The sequence below is a fragment of the Ranitomeya variabilis genome, chromosome 8 (assembly GCF_051348905.1).
Source record: "Ranitomeya variabilis isolate aRanVar5 chromosome 8, aRanVar5.hap1, whole genome shotgun sequence".
In the NCBI taxonomy this organism is placed as follows: domain Eukaryota; kingdom Metazoa; phylum Chordata; class Amphibia; order Anura; family Dendrobatidae; genus Ranitomeya; species Ranitomeya variabilis.
Window position 1 is genome coordinate 219,885,168 of NC_135239.1, and position 19,648 is coordinate 219,904,815.

The 19,648-nt window shown below is 46.4% G+C and overlaps 1 protein-coding gene across 1 annotated transcript in view; it reads left to right on the plus strand.

The window, feature by feature from the left end:
• Positions 1–19,648, plus strand: part of BSN (bassoon presynaptic cytomatrix protein) — a 384,008-nt gene that overhangs the window by 320,775 nt on the left and 43,585 nt on the right. Inside the window, exon 10 of the mRNA XM_077277246.1 lies at positions 302–354. Within this exon, the coding sequence (XP_077133361.1) occupies positions 302–342 (41 nt within the window). The 3' untranslated portion in view covers positions 343–354. The remainder of the gene's footprint in view (positions 1–301; positions 355–19,648) is intronic.

Sequence of the window (19,648 nt, forward strand, 5' to 3'; positions counted from 1 at the left end):
CGTGATCACCTCTCACACACGTGATCACCCCTTCATACATCATACACGTGATCACCCCCTTATACATGTGATCACCCCCTCATACATCATACATGTGATTATCCTCATACATCATACACGTGATCCTCCTCATACCATACACGTGATCCTCCTCCTCATATATCATACACAAGATCCTCATACATCATACATGGGATCATCCTCATACATCATACATTTGATCCTCCCCATACATCATACACGTGATCATCCTCCTCATACACGCTGGGTTTAGTATGACATTTCTGTTCTCTGTTTTCAGCGGTGTCTGCATTCGGCAAGAAGTTTTCCTCATTGTGGTGAGCGCGACTAGAGGTGAGTCTCCATCTAATCCGGGGTTTGGGATCTCACAGGAAATCTTCCTCTTGGTGATTTTTACACAAATTGCATAGAACTAGGAGAATATGTCAGTAATGTGTAAGGAGGGGTTCCCGTATACTGGGTGTATGATCCGTATACTGGGTGCATGAGCCGTATACTGGGTGCATGAGCCGTATATTATGTGTATGAGCCTTATATTAGGTGTATGAGCTGTATATTAGGTGTATGATCCGTATATTAGGTGTATGATCCGTATATTAGGAGTATGATCTGTATATTAGGTGTATGAGCTGTATATTAGGTGTATGATCCGTATATTAGGTGTATGATCCGTATATTATGTGTATGAGCCGTATATTAGGTGTATGATCCGTATATTAGGTGTATGAGCCGTATATTAGGTGTATGAGCTGTATATTAGGTGTATGAGCCGTATATTAGGTGTATGATCCGTATATTAGGTGTATGAGCCGTATATTAGGTGTATGATCCGTATATTAGGTGTATGATCCGTATATTAAGTGTATGATCCGTATATTAGGTGTATGATCCGTATATTATGTGTATGAGCCGTATATTAGGTGTGTGATCCGTATATTAGGTGTATGAGCCGTATATTATGTGTATGAGCCGTATATTAGGTGTGTGATCCGTATATTAGGTGTATGAGCCGTATATTAGGTGTATGATCCGTATATTAGGTGTATGATCCGTATATTATGTGTATGAGCCGTATATTAGGTGTATGATCCGTATATTAGGTGTATGATCCGTATATTAGGTGTATGATCCGTATATTATGTGTATGATCTGTATATTAGGTGTATGATCTGTATATTAGGTGTATGATCCGTATATTAGGTGTATGAGCCGTATATTAGGTGTATGATCCGTATATTAGGTGTATGATCCGTATATTAGGTGTATGATCCGTATATTAGGTGTATGATCCGTATATTAAGTGTATGATCCGTATATTAGGTGTATGATCCGTATATTATGTGTATGAGCCGTATATTAGGTGTATGATCCGTATATTAGGTGTATGAGCCGTATATTAGGTGTATGATCCGTATATTAAGTGTATGATCCGTATATTAGGTGTATGATCCGTATATTAGGTGTATGATCCGTATATTAAGTGTATGATCCGTATATTAGGTGTATGATCCGTATATTAGGTGTATGATCCGTATATTAGGTGTATGATCCGTATATTAGGTGTATGATCCGTATATTAGGTGTATGATCCGTATATTAAGTGTATGATCCGTATATTAGGTGTATGATCCGTATATTATGTGTATGAGCCGTATATTAGGTGTATGATCCGTATATTATGTGTATGAGCCGTATATTAGGTGTGTGATCCGTATATTAAGTGTATGATCCGTATATTAGGTGTATGATCCGTATATTAGGTGTATGATCCGTATATTAGGTGTATGATCCGTATATTAGGTGTATGATCCGTATATTAGGTGTATGATCCGTATATTAGGTGTATGATCCGTATATTAAGTGTATGATCCGTATATTAGGTGTATGATCCGTATATTATGTGTATGAGCCGTATATTAGGTGTATGATCCGTATATTATGTGTATGAGCCGTATATTAGGTGTGTGATCCGTATATTAGGTGTATGAGCCGTATATTAGGTGTATGATCCGTATATTAGGTGTATGATCCGTATATTAGGTGTATGAGCCGTATATTAGGTGTATGATCCGTATATTAGGTGTATGATCCGTATATTAGGTGTATGAGCCGTATATTAGGTGTATGATCCGTATATTAGGTGTATGATCCGTATATTAGGTGTATGATCCGTATATTAGGTGTATGATCCGTATATTAGGTGTATGAGCCGTATATTAGGTGTATGATCCGTATATTAAGTGTATGATCCGTATATTAGGTGTATGATCCGTATATTATGTGTATGAGCCGTATATTAGGTGTGTGATCCGTATATTAGGTGTATGAGCCGTATATTAGGTGTATGATCCGTATATTAGGTGTATGATCCGTATATTATGTGTATGAGCCGTATATTAGGTGTATGATCCGTATATTAGGTGTATGAGCCGTATATTAGGTGTATGATCCGTATATTAAGTGTATGATCCGTATATTAGGTGTATGATCCGTATATTATGTGTATGAGCCGTATATTAGGTGTGTGATCCGTATATTAGGTGTATGAGCCGTATATTATGTGTATGATCCGTATATTAGGTGTATGATCCGTATATTATGTGTATGAGCCGTATATTAGGTGTGTGATCCATATTCTGGATCCGTATATTAATAATATTTAGTTTTATATAGCGCTAACATATTCCGCAGCGCTTTACAGTTTTCACACATTGTCGCCGCTGTCCCCAATGGGGCTCACAATCTAAATTCCCTATCAGTAGGTCTTTGGAATGTGGGAGGAAACCGGAGTGCCCGGAGGAAACCCACGCAAACACGGGGAGAACATACAAACTCCTGGCAGATGTTGTCCTTGGTGGTGTTTGAACCCAGGACTCCAGCGCTGCAAGGCTGCAGTGCTAACCACTAATCCACCGTACAGAGCTAACCACTGAGCCACTGTGCTGCCCAGTGTATTAGGTGTATGATCCGTATATTTGATGTATGATCCGTATATTAGGTGTGTTCGAGCCATGAGCCATATTTGAGCCATTAACCTGTATTAGCCATGGACTGTGACAGAGCTGTACATCGTTTTCATGGGCTATTGAAATTTTATGGGCCATGGACTGTGTAGAGATTGTGGACTGGGTATGGACCGTGGATTAGGTGTGGGCCGTGGACTGTGTATGGGCCACGTGCTGTTTATGGACTATGGTCTGTGTATTGACAGTGGTCTGTGTATGAACCATGGACTGTGTATGGACCATGGACTCTGTATGGACCGTGGACTGTGTATGGGCCATGAGCTGTGTATGGACCGTGGGCTGTGTATAGACCATGGACTGTGGATGTACCCTGTACTGTGTATGTAGCATAGACTGTGTATGGGCCGTGAACTTTGTATGGGCCAAGGACTGTGTATGGGCCAAGGACTGTGTATGGGCCACGAACTGTGTGTGGATCACGGACTGTGTATGGGCCATGAACTGTATATGGGCCATGGACTGTGTATAGGCCACGGACTGTGTGTGGATCATGGACTGTGTACGGGCCACGGACTGTGTGTGGATCACGGGCTGTGTATAGGCTATGGACTGTATATGGGCCATGGACTGTGTATGGGCCACGAACTGTGTGTGGATCACGGACTGTGTATGGGCCATGGACTGTATATGGGCCATGGACTGTGTATGGGCCACAAACTGTGTGTGGATCACGGACTGTGTATGGACCATGGACTGTGTATGGGCCACGGACTGTGTGTGGATCATGGACTGTGTATGGGCCACGGACTGTGTATGGACCATGGACTGTGTATGGGCCACGGAGTGTGTATGGACCATGGACTGTGTATGGGCCATGGACTGTATATGGGCCATGGACTGTGTGTGGATCATGGACTGTGTATGGGCCACGGAGTGTGTATGGGCCATAGACTGTGTATGGACCATGGACTGTGTATGGGCCATGGACTGTGTATTGACCACATTCTGCGTATGGGCCATGGACTGTGCATGGACCATGGACTATGTATGGACCATGTACTGTGTGTGGGTCATGGACTGTGTATGGACCACAGACAGTGTATGGATCATGGACTGTGTATGGGCCAAGAACTGTGTATGGGCCACGGACTGTGAGTGGACCATGTTCTGAGTGTGGACCATGTAGTGTGTGTGTGTGTGGACTGTGTATGGGCCATGTGCTGTTTATGGACTATGGTCTGTGTATTGACAGTGGTCTGTGTATGAACCATGGACTGTGTATGGACCATGGACTCTGTATGGACCGTGGACTGTGTATGGGCCATGAGCTGTGTATGGGACATGAGCTGTGTATGGACCGTGGGCTGTGTATAGACCATGGACTGTGGATGTACCCTGTACTGTATATGTAGCATAGACTGTGTATGGGCCGTGAACTTTGTATGGACCATGGACTGTGTTTGGACAATGGTCTGTGTATGGGCCATGGACTATGTATGGACCATGGACTGTGTATGGACCACGGACAGTGTATGGATCACGGACTGTGTATGGGCCACGGACTGTGTATGGGCCAAGGACTGTGTATGGGCCAAGGACTGTGTATGGGCCAAGGACTGTGTATGGGCCACAAACTGTGTGTGGATCACGGACTGTGTATGGGCCAAGGACTGTGTATGGGCCACGAACTGTGTGTGGATCACGGACTGTGTATGGGCCATGGACTGTATATGGGCCATGGACTGTGTATAGGCCACGGACTGTGTGTGGATCATGGACTGTGTATGGACCACGGACTGTGTGTGGATCATGGACTGTGTACGGGCCACGGACTGTGTGTGGATCACGGACTGTGTATAGGCCATGGACTGTATATGAGCCATGGACTGTGTATGGGCCACGAACTGTGTGTGGATCAAGGACTGTGTATGGGCCATGGACTGTGTATGGGCCATGGACTGTATATGGGCCATGGACTGTGTATAGGCCACGGACTGTGTGTGGATCATGGACTGTGTATGGGCCACGGACTGTGTGTGGATCACGGACTGTGTATAGGCCATGGACTGTATATGGGCCATGGACTGTGTATGGGCCACGAACTGTGTGTGGATCACGGACTGTGTATGGGCCATGGACTGTATATGGGCCATGGACTGTGTATGGGCCATGGACTGTGTATGGGCCATGGACTGTGTATGGACCATGGACTGTGTATGGGCCACGGAGTGTGTATGGACCATGTGCTGTGTATGGGCCATGGACTGTGTATAGGCCATGGACTGTATATGGGCCACGGAGTGTGTATGGGCCATGTGCTGTGTATGGACCATGTGCTGTGTATGGGCCATGGACTGTATATGGGCCATGGACTGTGTATGGGCCATGGACTGTGTGTGGATCATGGACTGTGTATGGGCCACGGACTGTGTATGGACCATGGACTGTGTATGGGCCACGGAGTGTGTATGGACCATGTGCTGTGTATGGGCCATGGACTGTGTATGGGCCACGGACTGTGTATGGGCCATGTGCTGTGTATGGGCCATGGACTGTGTATGGGCCATGGACTGTGTATTGACCACATTCTGCATATGGGCCATGGACTGTGCATGGACCATGGACTATGTATGGACCATTGTTGTGAATTTGGATTCTGGGCTCCCCCGGTGGCTACTGGTGGAATTGAACTTGTGACATCATCTTCCCTGTTCACCTGTTCTGATTAGATCTGGGTGTCGCTATATAACCTGGCTTCTCTGTTAGATGCTTGCCGGTCAACAATGTTATCAGAAGCCTCTCTGTGCTTGTTCCTGCTCCCAGACATCTACTAGATAAGTTGGACATTCGTCCATGTTTTGTTTTTGTATTTTGGTTCCAGTTCACAGCTGCAGTTTCGTTACTGTGTCTGGAAAGCTCTTGTTGATCAGGAATTGCCACTCTGGTATTATGAGTTAATGCCAGAGTCCTAAAGTAATTTCTGGATGTGTTTTGTTAGGGTTTTCTACTGACCATGAAAGTATGCTTTCTGTCTTCTGCTATCTAGAAAGCGGACCTCAAATTTGCTAAAACTATTTTCCTGCTGCGTTTGTTGTTTCATCTCATATCACCGCCAATATATGTGGGGGGCTTCTGTCTCCTTTTTTTTTGGGCATTTCTCTAGAGGTGAGTCAGGTCTTATATTTCCCTCTGCTAGCATTATTTAGTTCTCCGGCCGGCGCTGGGCATATAGGGATAAAAAGTAGGACATGCTACCTGGCTACTTCTAGATGATGCGGTAGGTTTAGTTCATGGTCAGTATAGTTACATCTTCCAAGAGCTTGTTCCTATAGAGGCTTATGCTAGTTCTCTGGCCATGGAGATCATGACAGTTTGACCGGCCCACTAAAGGGTTAAAATCCTTGGCTGAGAAAGGAGAGAAATAAGAAGTCTGCTGAGAGTTTTTTTTTTTTTTTTTTTTTTTTTCTGTGCTCTTAATTGGATCACTTGCCAGTCTGTCTATGCTGCAGTCTTTCTTTTTTTTCTCTCTCCTTATAATCTTTGAATGGCTTTGTGTTCACCTGTTAATAATGGATCTTCAGAGTGTAACTGCAGGTTTGAATAATCTCACCACGAAAGTACAAAATTTGCAAGATTTTATTATTCATGCTCCGGTATCTGAGCCGAGAATTCCTTTGCCGGAATTCTTCTCAGGGAATAGATCTAGCTTTCAGAATTTTAGAAATAATTGTAAGCTATTTTTGTCCCTGAAATCTCGTTCTGCTGGAGACCCTGCACAGCAGGTTGGGATTGTGATTTCCTTGCTCCGCGGCGACCCTCAAGACTGGGCTTTTGCATTGGCACCAGGGGATCCTGCGTTGCGCAATGTGGATGCGTTTTTTTTGGCCTTGGGCTTGCTGTATGAGGAACCTCATTTGGAACTTCAGGCAGAAAAAACTTTGATGTCCCTATCGCAGGGGCAAGATGAAGCTGAAATTTACTGCCAAAGATTCCGTAAATGGTCTGTGCTTACTCAGTGGAATGAGTGTGCCTTGGCGGCTACTTTCAGAGAGGGTCTCTCTGATGCCATTAAGGATGTTATGGTGGGGTTCCCTGTGCCTGCGGGTCTGAATGAGTCCATGACAATGGCCATTCAGATCGATAGGCGTCTGCGGGAGCGCAAACCAGTGCACCATCTGGCGGTGTCCACTGAGAAGACGCCAGAAAGCATGCAGTGTGATAGAATTCTGTCCAGAAGCGAGCGGCAGAATTTTAGACGGAAAAATGGGTTGTGTTTCTATTGTGGGGATTCTACTCATGTTATATCAGCATGCTCTAAACGTACTAAAAAGCTTGATAAATCCGTTTCCATTGGCACTTTACAGTCTAAATTTATTTTGTCTGTGACCCTGATTTGCTCTTTGTCATCTATTACTACTGACGCCTATATCGACTCTGGCGCCGCTTTGAGTCTTATGGATTGGTCCTTTGCCAATCGTTGTGGGTATGATTTAGAGCCTTTGGAAACTCTTATTCCTCTGAAGGGGATTGACTCCACCCCATTGGCTAATAATAAACCACAATACTGGACACAAGTGACTATGTGTATTAATCCGGATCACCAGGAGACTATTCGTTTTCTAGTGCTGTATAATCTACATGAGGATTTGGTGCTGGGATTGCCATGGCTGCAGTCTCACAACCCAGTCCTTGACTGGAGAGCTATGTCTGTGTTGAGCTGGGGATGTAAGGGGACTCATGGGGACGTACCTTTGGTGTCCATTTCATCATCTATCCCCTCTGAAATCCCTGAGTTCCTGTCTGACTATCGTGACGTCTTTGAAGAACCCAAGCTTGGTTCACTACCTCCGCACCGTGAGTGCGATTGTGCTATAGATTTAATTCCGGGTAGTAAATACCCAAAGGGTCGTTTATTTAATCTGTCTGTGCCTGAACATACTGCTATGCGAGAATATATAAAGGAGTCCTTGGAAAAGGGACATATTCGTCCATCGTCATCTCCCTTAGGAGCCGGTTTTTTCTTTGTGTCAAAAAAAGACGGCTCTTTGAGACCATGTATTGATTATCGGCTTTTGAATAAAATCACGGTTAAATATCAATACCCATTGCCGTTGCTGACTGATTTGTTTGCTCGCATAAAGGGGGCCAAGTGGTTCTCTAAGATTGATCTCCGTGGGGCGTATAATTTGGTGCGGATCAGGCAGGGGGATGAGTGGAAAACCGCATTTAATACGCCCGAGGGCCACTTTGAGTATTTGGTGATGCCTTTTGGTCTTTCTAATGCCCCTTCAGTCTTCCAGTCCTTTATGCATGATATTTTCCGTGATTTTTTGGATAAATTTATGATAGTGTATCTGGATGATATTCTGATTTTTTCGGATGACTGGGACTCTCATGTCCGGCAAGTTAAGAGGGTTTTTCAGGTTTTGCGGTCTAATTCTCTGTGTGTCAAGGGTTCTAAGTGCGTTTTTGGGGTTCAGAGAATTTCCTTTTTGGGATATATTTTTTCTCCCTCTTCCATTGAGATGGATCCTGTCAAGGTTCAAGCTATTTGTGATTGGACGCAGCCCTCTTCTCTTAAAAGTCTTCAGAAATTTTTGGGCTTTGCCAACTTTTATCGTCGATTTATTTCTGGTTTTTCGGATGTCGTTAAGCCATTGACCGATTTGACTAGACAGGGTGCTGATGTTGCTAATTGGTCCCCTGATGCTGTGGAGGCCTTTCAGGAGCTTAAGCGCTGTTTTTCTTCTGCCCCTGTGTTGCGTCAGCCTGATGTGACTCTTCCTTTTCAGGTTGAGGTCGACGCTTCTGAGATCGGAGCTGGGGCAGTGTTGTCGCAGAAAAGTTCTGACTGCGCCGTGATGAGGCCTTGTGCCTTCTTTTCCCGTAAATTTTCGCCCGCTGAGCGGAATTATGATGTTGGGAATCGGGAGCTTTTGGCCATGAAGTGGGCGTTTGAGGAGTGGCGCCATTGGCTCGAGGGGGCCAGACATCAGGTGGTGGTATTGACTGACCACAAAAATTTGATTTATCTTGAGACCGCCAGGCGCCTGAATCCTAGACAGGCGCGCTGGTCATTATTTTTCTCTCGGTTTAATTTTGTGGTGTCATACCTACCAGGTTCTAAGAATGTTAAGGCGGATGCCCTTTCTAGGAGTTTTGAGCCTGATTCACCTGGCAACTCTGACCCCACAGGTATTCTTAAGGAGGGAGTTATCTTGTCAGCCGTTTCTCCAGACCTGCGGCGGGCCTTGCAGGAGTTTCAGGCGGATAGACCGGATCGTTGTCCGCCTGATAGGCTGTTTGTTCCTGATGATTGGACCAGTAAAGTCATCTCTGAGGTGCATTCTTCTGCGTTGGCAGGTCATCCTGGAATTTTTGGTACCAGGGATTTGGTGGCAAGATCCTTCTGGTGGCCTTCCCTGTCACGAGATGTGCGAGGCTTTGTGCAGTCTTGTGACGTTTGTGCTCGGGCCAAGCCTTGTTGTTCTCGGGCTAGTGGATTATTGTTGCCCTTGCCTATTCCTAAGAGGCCTTGGACACACATCTCGATGGATTTTATTTCAGATCTGCCTGTTTCTCAGAAGATGTCTGTCATCTGGGTGGTGTGTGACCGTTTTTCTAAGATGGTTCATTTGGTTCCCCTGCCCAAATTGCCTTCTTCTTCCGAGTTGGTGCCCCTGTTTTTTCAAAATGTTGTTCGTTTGCATGGTATTCCTGAGAATATCGTTTCTGACAGAGGAACCCAATTTGTGTCTAGATTTTGGCGGGCATTTTGTGCTAGGATGGGCATAGATTTGTCTTTTTCGTCTGCTTTTCACCCTCAGACTAATGGCCAGACCGAGCGGACTAATCAGACCCTGGAGACATATCTGAGGTGTTTTGTGTCTGCTGACCAGGATGATTGGGTTGCTTTTTTGCCATTGGCGGAGTTCGCCCTCAATAATCGGGCCAGCTCTGCCACCTTGGTTTCCCCGTTTTTCTGTAATTCGGGGTTCCATCCTCGATTTTCCTCCGGTCAGATGGAATCCTCGGATTGTCCTGGAGTGGATGCGGTGGTGGAGAGATTGCATCATATCTGGGGGCAGGTGATGGACAATTTAAAGTTGTCCCAGGAGAAGACTCAGCTTTTTGCCAACCGTCACCGTCGTGTTGGTCCTCGGCTTTGTGTTGGAGATTTGGTGTGGTTGTCTTCTCGTTTTGTCCCTATGAGGGTCTCATCTCCTAAGTTTAAGCCTCGGTTCATCGGTCCGTATAAAATATTGGAGATTCTTAACCCTGTTTCCTTCCGTTTGGACCTCCCTGCATCCTTTTCTATTCATAACGTTTTTCATCGGTCGTTATTGCGCAGGTATGAGGCACCGGTTGTGCCTTCCGTTGAGCCTCCTGCTCCGGTGTTGGTTGAGGGTGAGTTGGAGTACGTTGTGGAAAAAATCCTAGACTCCCGTGTTTCCAGACGGAGACTCCAGTATCTGGTCAAGTGGAAGGGATATGGCCAGGAGGATAATTCTTGGGTCACTGCATCTGATGTTCATGCCTCTGATCTGGTTCGTGCCTTTCATAGGGCCCATCCTGATCGCCCTGGTGGTTCTGGTGAGGGTTCGGTGCCCCCTCCTTGAGGGGGGGGTACTGTTGTGAATTTGGATTCTGGGCTCCCCCGGTGGCTACTGGTGGAATTGAACTTGTGACATCATCTTCCCTGTTCACCTGTTCTGATTAGATCTGGGTGTCGCTATATAACCTGGCTTCTCTGTTAGATGCTTGCCGGTCAACAATGTTATCAGAAGCCTCTCTGTGCTTGTTCCTGCTCCCAGACATCTACTAGATAAGTTGGACATTCGTCCATGTTTTGTTTTTGTATTTTGGTTCCAGTTCACAGCTGCAGTTTCGTTACTGTGTCTGGAAAGCTCTTGTTGATCAGGAATTGCCACTCTGGTATTATGAGTTAATGCCAGAGTCCTAAAGTAATTTCTGGATGTGTTTTGTTAGGGTTTTCTACTGACCATGAAAGTATGCTTTCTGTCTTCTGCTATCTAGAAAGCGGACCTCAAATTTGCTAAAACTATTTTCCTGCTGCGTTTGTTGTTTCATCTCATATCACCGCCAATATATGTGGGGGGCTTCTGTCTCCTTTTTTTTTGGGCATTTCTCTAGAGGTGAGTCAGGTCTTATATTTCCCTCTGCTAGCATTATTTAGTTCTCCGGCCGGCGCTGGGCATATAGGGATAAAAAGTAGGACATGCTACCTGGCTACTTCTAGATGATGCGGTAGGTTTAGTTCATGGTCAGTATAGTTACATCTTCCAAGAGCTTGTTCCTATAGAGGCTTATGCTAGTTCTCTGGCCATGGAGATCATGACAGACCATGTACTGTGTGTGGGTCATGGACTGTGTATGGACCACAGACAGTGTATGGATCATGGACTGTGTATGGGCCAAGGACTGTGTATGGGCCACGGACTGTGAGTGGACCATGTTCTGAGTGTGGACCATGTAGTGTGTGTGGACCATGTTCTGTGTGTGGGTCATGTGTTGTGTGTGGGCCATGTGCTGTGCATGGACTGTGTACTGTGTGTGGATCAGGTACTGTTTATAGACCATGGACTGTGTGTGGACCATGTACCGTGTATCGACCGTGTACTGTGTGTGCACCAGGTACTGTTTATAGACCATGGCTTGTGTATGGGCCATGGACTGTGTATAGGCCATGGACTGTGTATAGGCCATGGACTGTGTATGGGCCATGGGCTGTGTATGGGCCACTGACTGTGTGTGGACCATGTACTGAGTGTGGACCATGTACTGTGTGTGGACCATGGACCGTGAATGTACCGTGTACTGTGTGTGCACCAGGTACTGTTTATAGACCATGGATTGTGTATCGACCATGGACTATGTATGGGCCATGGACTGTGTATGGGCCATGGGCTGTGTATGGGCCATGTGCTGTGTATGGGCCATGTGCTGTGTATGGGCCATGTGCTGTGTATGGGCCATGTGCTGTGTATGGGTCATGAACTTTGTATGGACCATGGACTATGTATGGGCCATGGACTGTGTATGGGCCATGGACTGTGTATGGGCCATGGACTGTGTATGGGCCATGGGCTGTGTATGGGCCATGTACTGTGTATGGGCCATGAACTTTGTATGGACCATGGACTATGTATGGGCCATGGGCTGTGTATGGGCCATGTGTTGTGTATGGGCCATGTACTATGTATGGGCCATGTACTGTGTATTGACCACATACTGTTTATGGGCCATGGACTGTGTATGGATCATGGTCTGTGTATGGACCATGTACTGCGTTTGGGCCATGGTCTGTGTATGTGTATAGTGGCCAGGGTGATAGTCCTGATCGCAAGCTGTATGGTTCCCACACCCTGGCGCCCCACAGATGAAATGCAAAGTCCTTTTTTCTGCATATGCAGCATGCGCAGCAGAACACTTACGGTCGCTGTCTAGAGTCTTTCCAGTCCTTTCACTTCGGCTTCACGTTTCCAAGTTCCACAAAACACGGCAGAGTCACACTTCTTTTCCAACAGCTGAACTTTACTTATCAAGAGGGCATTCATTACACTTTCAGTACATGTAATACACAAAGACATCCTCTTAGTCTCCTTTATTAGCAGCTCTGTCTCCCTTTTCCCTGCCATCCGGGCAGTCTCTTTGGACAATCCATGTCCCATTGGTGCCTTCCTCGTCACCAAGTTGCTGGGAACGCCATCTCATCCGCTCCCCGGTCTTCAACCCTGAATCCTGCTTGGGGATGGTGCTGTTGAGCTGGTGCCCGACTGCACTACTCTCCAGCCTGGGGCCCCTTCCTGCCGTTGCAGCGTTATTCCCACGGCCCGCAACTGTGCTCCACTGCGTCACACCCACCCACCCTGGGCAAAGGTGCCAGGGCTTCTGCTGCATTTACAGGAAGTGCTCCTCCTATGTCCCTCTGCTCTGTGGCTCCCCCAATTTGCTTAACCCCTATGCTGCCTGTGTCTAACTTATACTTCTATCTATTCTATACTATCCTATCTCTATGATGCCCTCCCCTAATCTATAATTTGACGCAACTCTTCCTTCTTAAAGGGTTCCTCACTAATCGATGCAGAGCCGACGACCAGCATAGTGGGGCGTATTCTGGCCCTGAATTATTATGAACCTGTGGCCCGAAGACCCACTGGAAGATGACTCATCACTGTTCGCCGGTTTCTTTCCTCTGTCAACGGCCGGCTCAGCAAACTTGGAGTCTCCTGCTCCCGTGACCCAACTGCGGCCATTTCCTTTAAGGGCGCCTCTGCCCTCTAGCTTTCTGTAGTGGCCGCACGTCCTCCAGCCGGAATGGTTCCTCCAACGGAGTGCTGCAGCGCCTTTAAAATTCGTCGCTCCCTCCGTTTCTTCTGTTCAATCACTCCCGCTACCCACCAGGCCTCTTCTACCGTGTGAACCTGAAATTCATTCATGTAGGCACCGTGGGGAGGAACAGAGACCGGGGAAGGTGGTGGGGCAGGTGTCGGTGCGGGAGCTGAGGTGAGGGTAGATGATGCACTCACTGTGACTGCATCTGGCTGCCACGGTCCTCCTCTGCGACTGCACGAACTGGGGATCACGACCGCAACGGTCTCTCGCTCCACATCTTCCGGCTTCTCTATCACCTCTTCCAGCTCCAGCTTCTCCGCGTCCGCGATGTCTTTGCTCTCGGCGATCTTCATCTGCACAGGTATCTCACTTGGCAATGGCGTCTCTCTTCGGGCATGCCGTCTTGTTCTTCTGGGCTCCACCCGTTTGTGGGCGGAGTTACTTCCAGCTGCCCCACCCGTTCCTCAAGACTCTGCTGTAGGGGTCGTAGCTTCTTCTGCCGCGCCCATCTTGGGCGGTCACCAGTCACTGTGACATTGCCTTGGCTCAGGCCACTGCTTCTTCCATCTTCGCACCCTTTTCTTCTTAGGACACCCACGGTAGGCGGCACGGCTCTCAGCTTTCGTGCAACTGACCGCCATCTTCTTGTCAGTGTTTGGCACCATCTTTAAGTCACCAACGGCCACCGTCTTCAAGGCTCCTCCACTCTCAATACGCAAGGCATCACAATCCTGCCGACTACGCCAATTCTGTAAGCCGACCAGGGTGGTAGTCGTGACAACAGGCTGTATGGTTCCCACACCCTGGCCCCCCACAGATGAAATGCAACATCCTCTTCCTATCTCTCCCTGCCATCCGGGCAGTCTCCTTCTTTACTAGCAGCTCCATCTCCCTTTTCCCTGCCATCCGGTCAGTCTCTTTGGAAAATCTGTGTCTCATCTGTGCCTTCATCACGAGCTTCCTGTCAGCCCCTCGTCCGGTTCCAATTGGGAAAGGTGCCGGGAATACCATCTCAGCTGCTTCCGCCCCGGTCTTAGCCCCCGAATCCTTCTTGGGGATGGTCCTGTTGAGCTGGTGCCCAACTGCACTACTCTCCGGCCTGGGGCCCCTTCCTGCCATAGCAGCTTTATCCCAATGGCCTGCAACTGTCTACTCCACTGAACCTCACACACCCGCCCTGGGCAAAGGTGCCTGGGCTTCTGCTGCCTATACAGGAAGTGCTTCTCCTATATCCCTCTACTGTGCTCTGTGCCTCCTCCTATTTGCTTAACGCCTATGCTGACTGTGTCTAACTAACACTTCTATCTATTCTATACTATCCTATCTCTATGATACCCCCTCTACTCTAATCTCCTAAACTATGTCCTAATCTATCCATAAGCTTAAGCACATAACAAATGCACCACATTACAGTACATGACAGTAACATTAATAAACCGCACATTACATTAATAAACACAGAGGTGCTGCACGTCGTCATGTGAACAGCGTCCAGGGAGAGAAGGCACGTGAGGGTCCCCACCACCTCCTTTCATATGAGCCATGGACTGTATATGGACCATGGACTGTATATGGGCCATTGTCTGTGTATGGGCCATGGACTGTGTATGGGCCATGGACTGTGTATGGGCCATGGACTGTGTATGGGCCATGGACTGTGTATGGGCCATGGACTGTGTATGGGCCATGGACTGTATATGGGCCATGGACTGTATGGGCCATGGACTGTGTATGGGCTATGGACTGTGTATGGGCCATGGACTGTGTATGGGTCATGGACTGTGTATGGGCCATGGACTGTGTATGGGCCATGGACTGTGTATGGGCCATGGACTGTGTATGGGCCATGGACTGTATGTGGGCCATGGACTGTATGGGCCATGGACTGTGTATGGGCCATGGACTGTGTATGGGCCATGGACTGTGTATGGGTCATGGACTGTGTATGGGCCATGGACTGTGTATGGGCCATGGACTGTGTATGGGCCATGGACTGTGTATGGGCCATGGACTGTATATGGGCCATGGACTGTGTATGGGCCATGGACTGTGTATGGGCCATGGACTGTATATGGGCCATGGACTGTGTATGGGCCATGGACTGTATATGGGCCATGGACTGTATATGGGCCATGGTTTGAAAAAGACCTGTTATGGTTGAAAAGTTGCATCTGGCACAATAAAGGATTTTTTTACTTCACCTGGATTGGATGCTTGTCCTTCACTTTGTTTTGGTATATACTCTTCCACTTGGGTCCAGTGGAATTAGGACCGGCATCTCTATTTCTGCTGTGCTGTCGGCCATTTTCTAATATATGGTGTGTATTGATCATGGTCTGTGTATGAACCATGGACTGTGCATGGACCATGGATTGTGTATGTGACATGGACTGTGTATGGACTATGGTTTGTTTATGAACCCTATAGAAAACCCTATATTAGGGGTCACCAATCTAACCCTAGAAGAGGTGCGAAACCGGCTAAATAAGATTATAATAGATAAATCTCCGGGTCCGGATGGCATACACCCACGAGTACTAAGAGAACTAAGTAATGTAATAGACAAACCATTATTTCTTATATTCAGGGACTCTATAGTGACGGGGTCTGTTCCACAGGACTGGCGCAGAGCAAATGTGGTGCCAATATACACAAAGGCCTCTAAAAGTGACCCTGGAAATTATAGGCCAGTGAGTCTAACCTCTAATGTTGGTAAAATATTTGAAGGGTTTCTGAGGGACGTTATTTTGGATTATCTCACTGAGAATAAAGGCCCCGTCACACTTAGCGACGCTGCAGCGATATAGACAACGATGCCGATCGCTGCAGCGTCGCTGTTTTGTCGCTGTGTGGTCGCTGGGGAGCTGTCACACAGACCGCTCTCCAGCGACCAACGATGCCGAGGTCCCCGGGTAACCAGGGTAAACATCGGGTTGCTAAGCGCAGGGCCGCGCTTAGTAACCCGATGTTTACCCTGGTTACCAGTGTAAAATGTAAAAAAACAAACACTACATACTTACCTTCGCGTCCCCCGGCGTCCGCTTCCTGCACTGACTGAGCGCCGGCCCTAACAGCAGAGTGGTGACGTCACCGCTGTGATCTGCTTTCACTTTACGGCGGCTCAGTCAGAGCGGGAAGCGGACGGCAAGGGACCTGACGGACACCGGAATGTGAGTATGTACTGTTTTTTTTTTTTTACATTTACGATGGTAACCAGGGTAAACATCGGGTTACTAAGCGCGGCCCTGTGCTTAGTAACCCGATGTTTACCCTGGTTACCAGTGAAGACATTGCTGAATCCGTGTCACACACACCGATTCAGCGATGTCAGCGGGACCTCAACGACCAAAAAAAGGTCCAGGCCATTCCGACACAACCAGCGATCTCGCAGCAGGGGCCTGGTCGCTGGTACGTGTCACACATAGCGAGATCGCTACTGAGGTCGCTGTTGCGTCACAAAACTTGTGACTCAGCAGCGATCTCGCTATGTGAGACGGGGCCTTTACTGTGTAACTCCATATCAGCATGGGTTTATGAGGAATCGCTCCTGTCACCAATCTAATCAGTTTTTATGAAGAGATAACCTACAGACTGGACCAAGGTGAGTCAACTTTAGATCAAACAAAGACAATTTTAATGCAGCCAAACAGTAGTACAATGTCCAGATAAAAAGAAAAGAGACGACTGTAAAAAGCCGTAGCCAGCTCACCAACCAGACCATCAGATGCGGTGCACGGAAGTTCGTCCAGACCAAGACGTCCTGCAATAGCAATCTCAAAAGAACATGTATACTCCAGCTCCAGCAAGATGGGTAAAAAAAAATTAAAAAAAAAATTTTCCCTTTATATTTTATTGTAAATCCAGCATGAAAATAAAAAACAAATCCTTACAAAAGGTAGACCAAACAGGTGATTGTGAAGATATGGCTACGCGTTTCGACCAAAATAGGTCTTACTCATGCCTATGCAGCCCCAAATGTGAGCGCTACACATATAGCACACACAGACCTAAGACACACCCCTCGTGTCACATGATCATTTTGTAAGGTCCTGGAACCACATATATTTAAAATAATTTCTACAATACTATACAAAAACTTTAAAACATCAACAGTAATGATACATACCGTATTTTCCGGCGTATAAGACGACTTTTTAACCCCTAAAAATTGTCCCAAAAGTCAGGGGTCGTCTTATATGCCAGGTACGGTGTGTGCAGGGAGCGATCCTGGATGTTCCCAGGGTCTGAAGGAGAGGAAACTCTCCTTCAGGCCCTGGGATCCATATTCATGTAAAAAATCAAGAATAAAAATAAAAAATATGGATATACTCACCCCTCCGAGAAGCCTGGCTGTCACCGCTGCAAGCGTCTGCCTCCGTTCCTAAGAATGCAGAGAGTGAAGGACCTTCCATGACGTCGCGGCTTGTGATTGGTCGCGTGTGACCGCTCATGCGACCAATCACAAGCCACGACGTCATCGCAGGTCCTACACTCACTGCATTCTTAGGAACGGAGGCAGACGCTTGCAGCGGTAACAGCCAGGGGCCGTCCGAGGGTGAGTATATCCATATTTTTTATTTTTATTCTTTATTTTTTACATGAATATGGATCCCAGGGCCTGAAGGAGTCTCCTCTCCTCCAGACTCTGGGAACCATGCGCCGTATAAGATGACTGGGCGTATAAGATGACCCCCGTCTTATGCAGCGGGCATATCCCAAATTCCATATTTTATATGGAAAAGTTGGGGGTCGTCTTATACGCCCAGTCGTCTTATACACCAGAAAATACGGTAATTTCATTTCTCCTGTTCATGCCAGCAGGGAAACGGGTATTTAGATTATAGATCCAAGAAGCCTCTCTTGTGAGCAGGCGTCTTGTTAGATCCCCCCCGCGATATGACAGATAGACTTTCTCAATGCCGTGCACTTTCAGAGTTGTTATGTCCCCATTATGTTGCATACAGAAATGTTTTGACACCATGGACATATTCCTATTTGTCACATTACGGTTATATGGTACGGTATATACGGTAATATGTTCAGTTACACGTGTTTTTAGTTTTCGTGATGTACATCCTATATAGGAAATATGACATAGTGTACAATCAATCTTGTAAACCACATTTTTAGTATGACAGTTAATGAAACTATTTATTTTGTATTCTTTGGTTCCTTCTGAGTTTTGGAAAATATCACCGGGCGGCATATGTGCACATGTACTGCACGCAGTAGTACCGCACCCGAAAAAACCCTTACATTCTAACCAAGTCTTGGATTTAGCTTTAGCTGGACCCAAACTCGGGGCAATAATGTCTCCAATAGTTTGTGCCCTCCTTGCTACCACACTTATTCCATCTTGTAAAATATCCAACAATGTATTATCTTCATATAGGATAGGTAGTCTCTTATTAATTATCCCTTTAATTTGATTAAACTGAGAGGAAAACTGCAAACAGACATATGGCTTTCCATCATATTTTTCCTTTTTCCTATTTGACACCTCACCATTATTAGACATTATCAAATCCTCTCTCTGTTTTTTATCCACTATTTTTATGGCTCTGTTTACAGTCCAGTTTGGATATTTGCGAGTTTTAAGTTTATTACTAAGTTGATTGAATTCTTTTACCCTATCCTCCTCCCTACTGCAATTTCGTTTCAGCCTAGTGAACTCACCCACAGGTATTGATAACAATAAATAATAATAATAATAATAATAATAATAATTTAATGGTGCGGGCAGGATGACTACTCCCAGCGTGTAGCAGCGTGTTACCACTCACTGGCTTTACATGTGTCTTACTCCTAACGCATTCCCCAACATGGCCACACACATCCAAGTCCAGAAAGGAAATATTACAAAAATCATGAACAAAAGTGAATTTGATACCACAGTCATTCGAGTTGATGTATTTTATAAATCCCGGTATGGCAGACACATCGCCCCTCCAAATGATGAGTGTCATCGATGTATCTGCCATACCAGGAGATACACTCAACAAAGGGATTATCGGCAGAATAAATGAATTTTTGCTCCCAATATGCCATAGTTAAATTGGCTAAAGACGGTGAGTATTTAGCCCCCATGGGGACTCCCGACTTCTGAACATATATTTCATCCCCAAAAGAGAAAATATTGTTTTGCATAAGGAAATGTAAAACTTGTAAAGAAAAATTAATCAAGTCCTCAGAATATTGTCCATAATCTTTTAGATGAAATTCTATGGCTCTCATTGCTATGTCATGAGGTATACTAGTGTACAGAGATACGACATCGCAACTCAGCCAACTGTATTCCTGTCTCC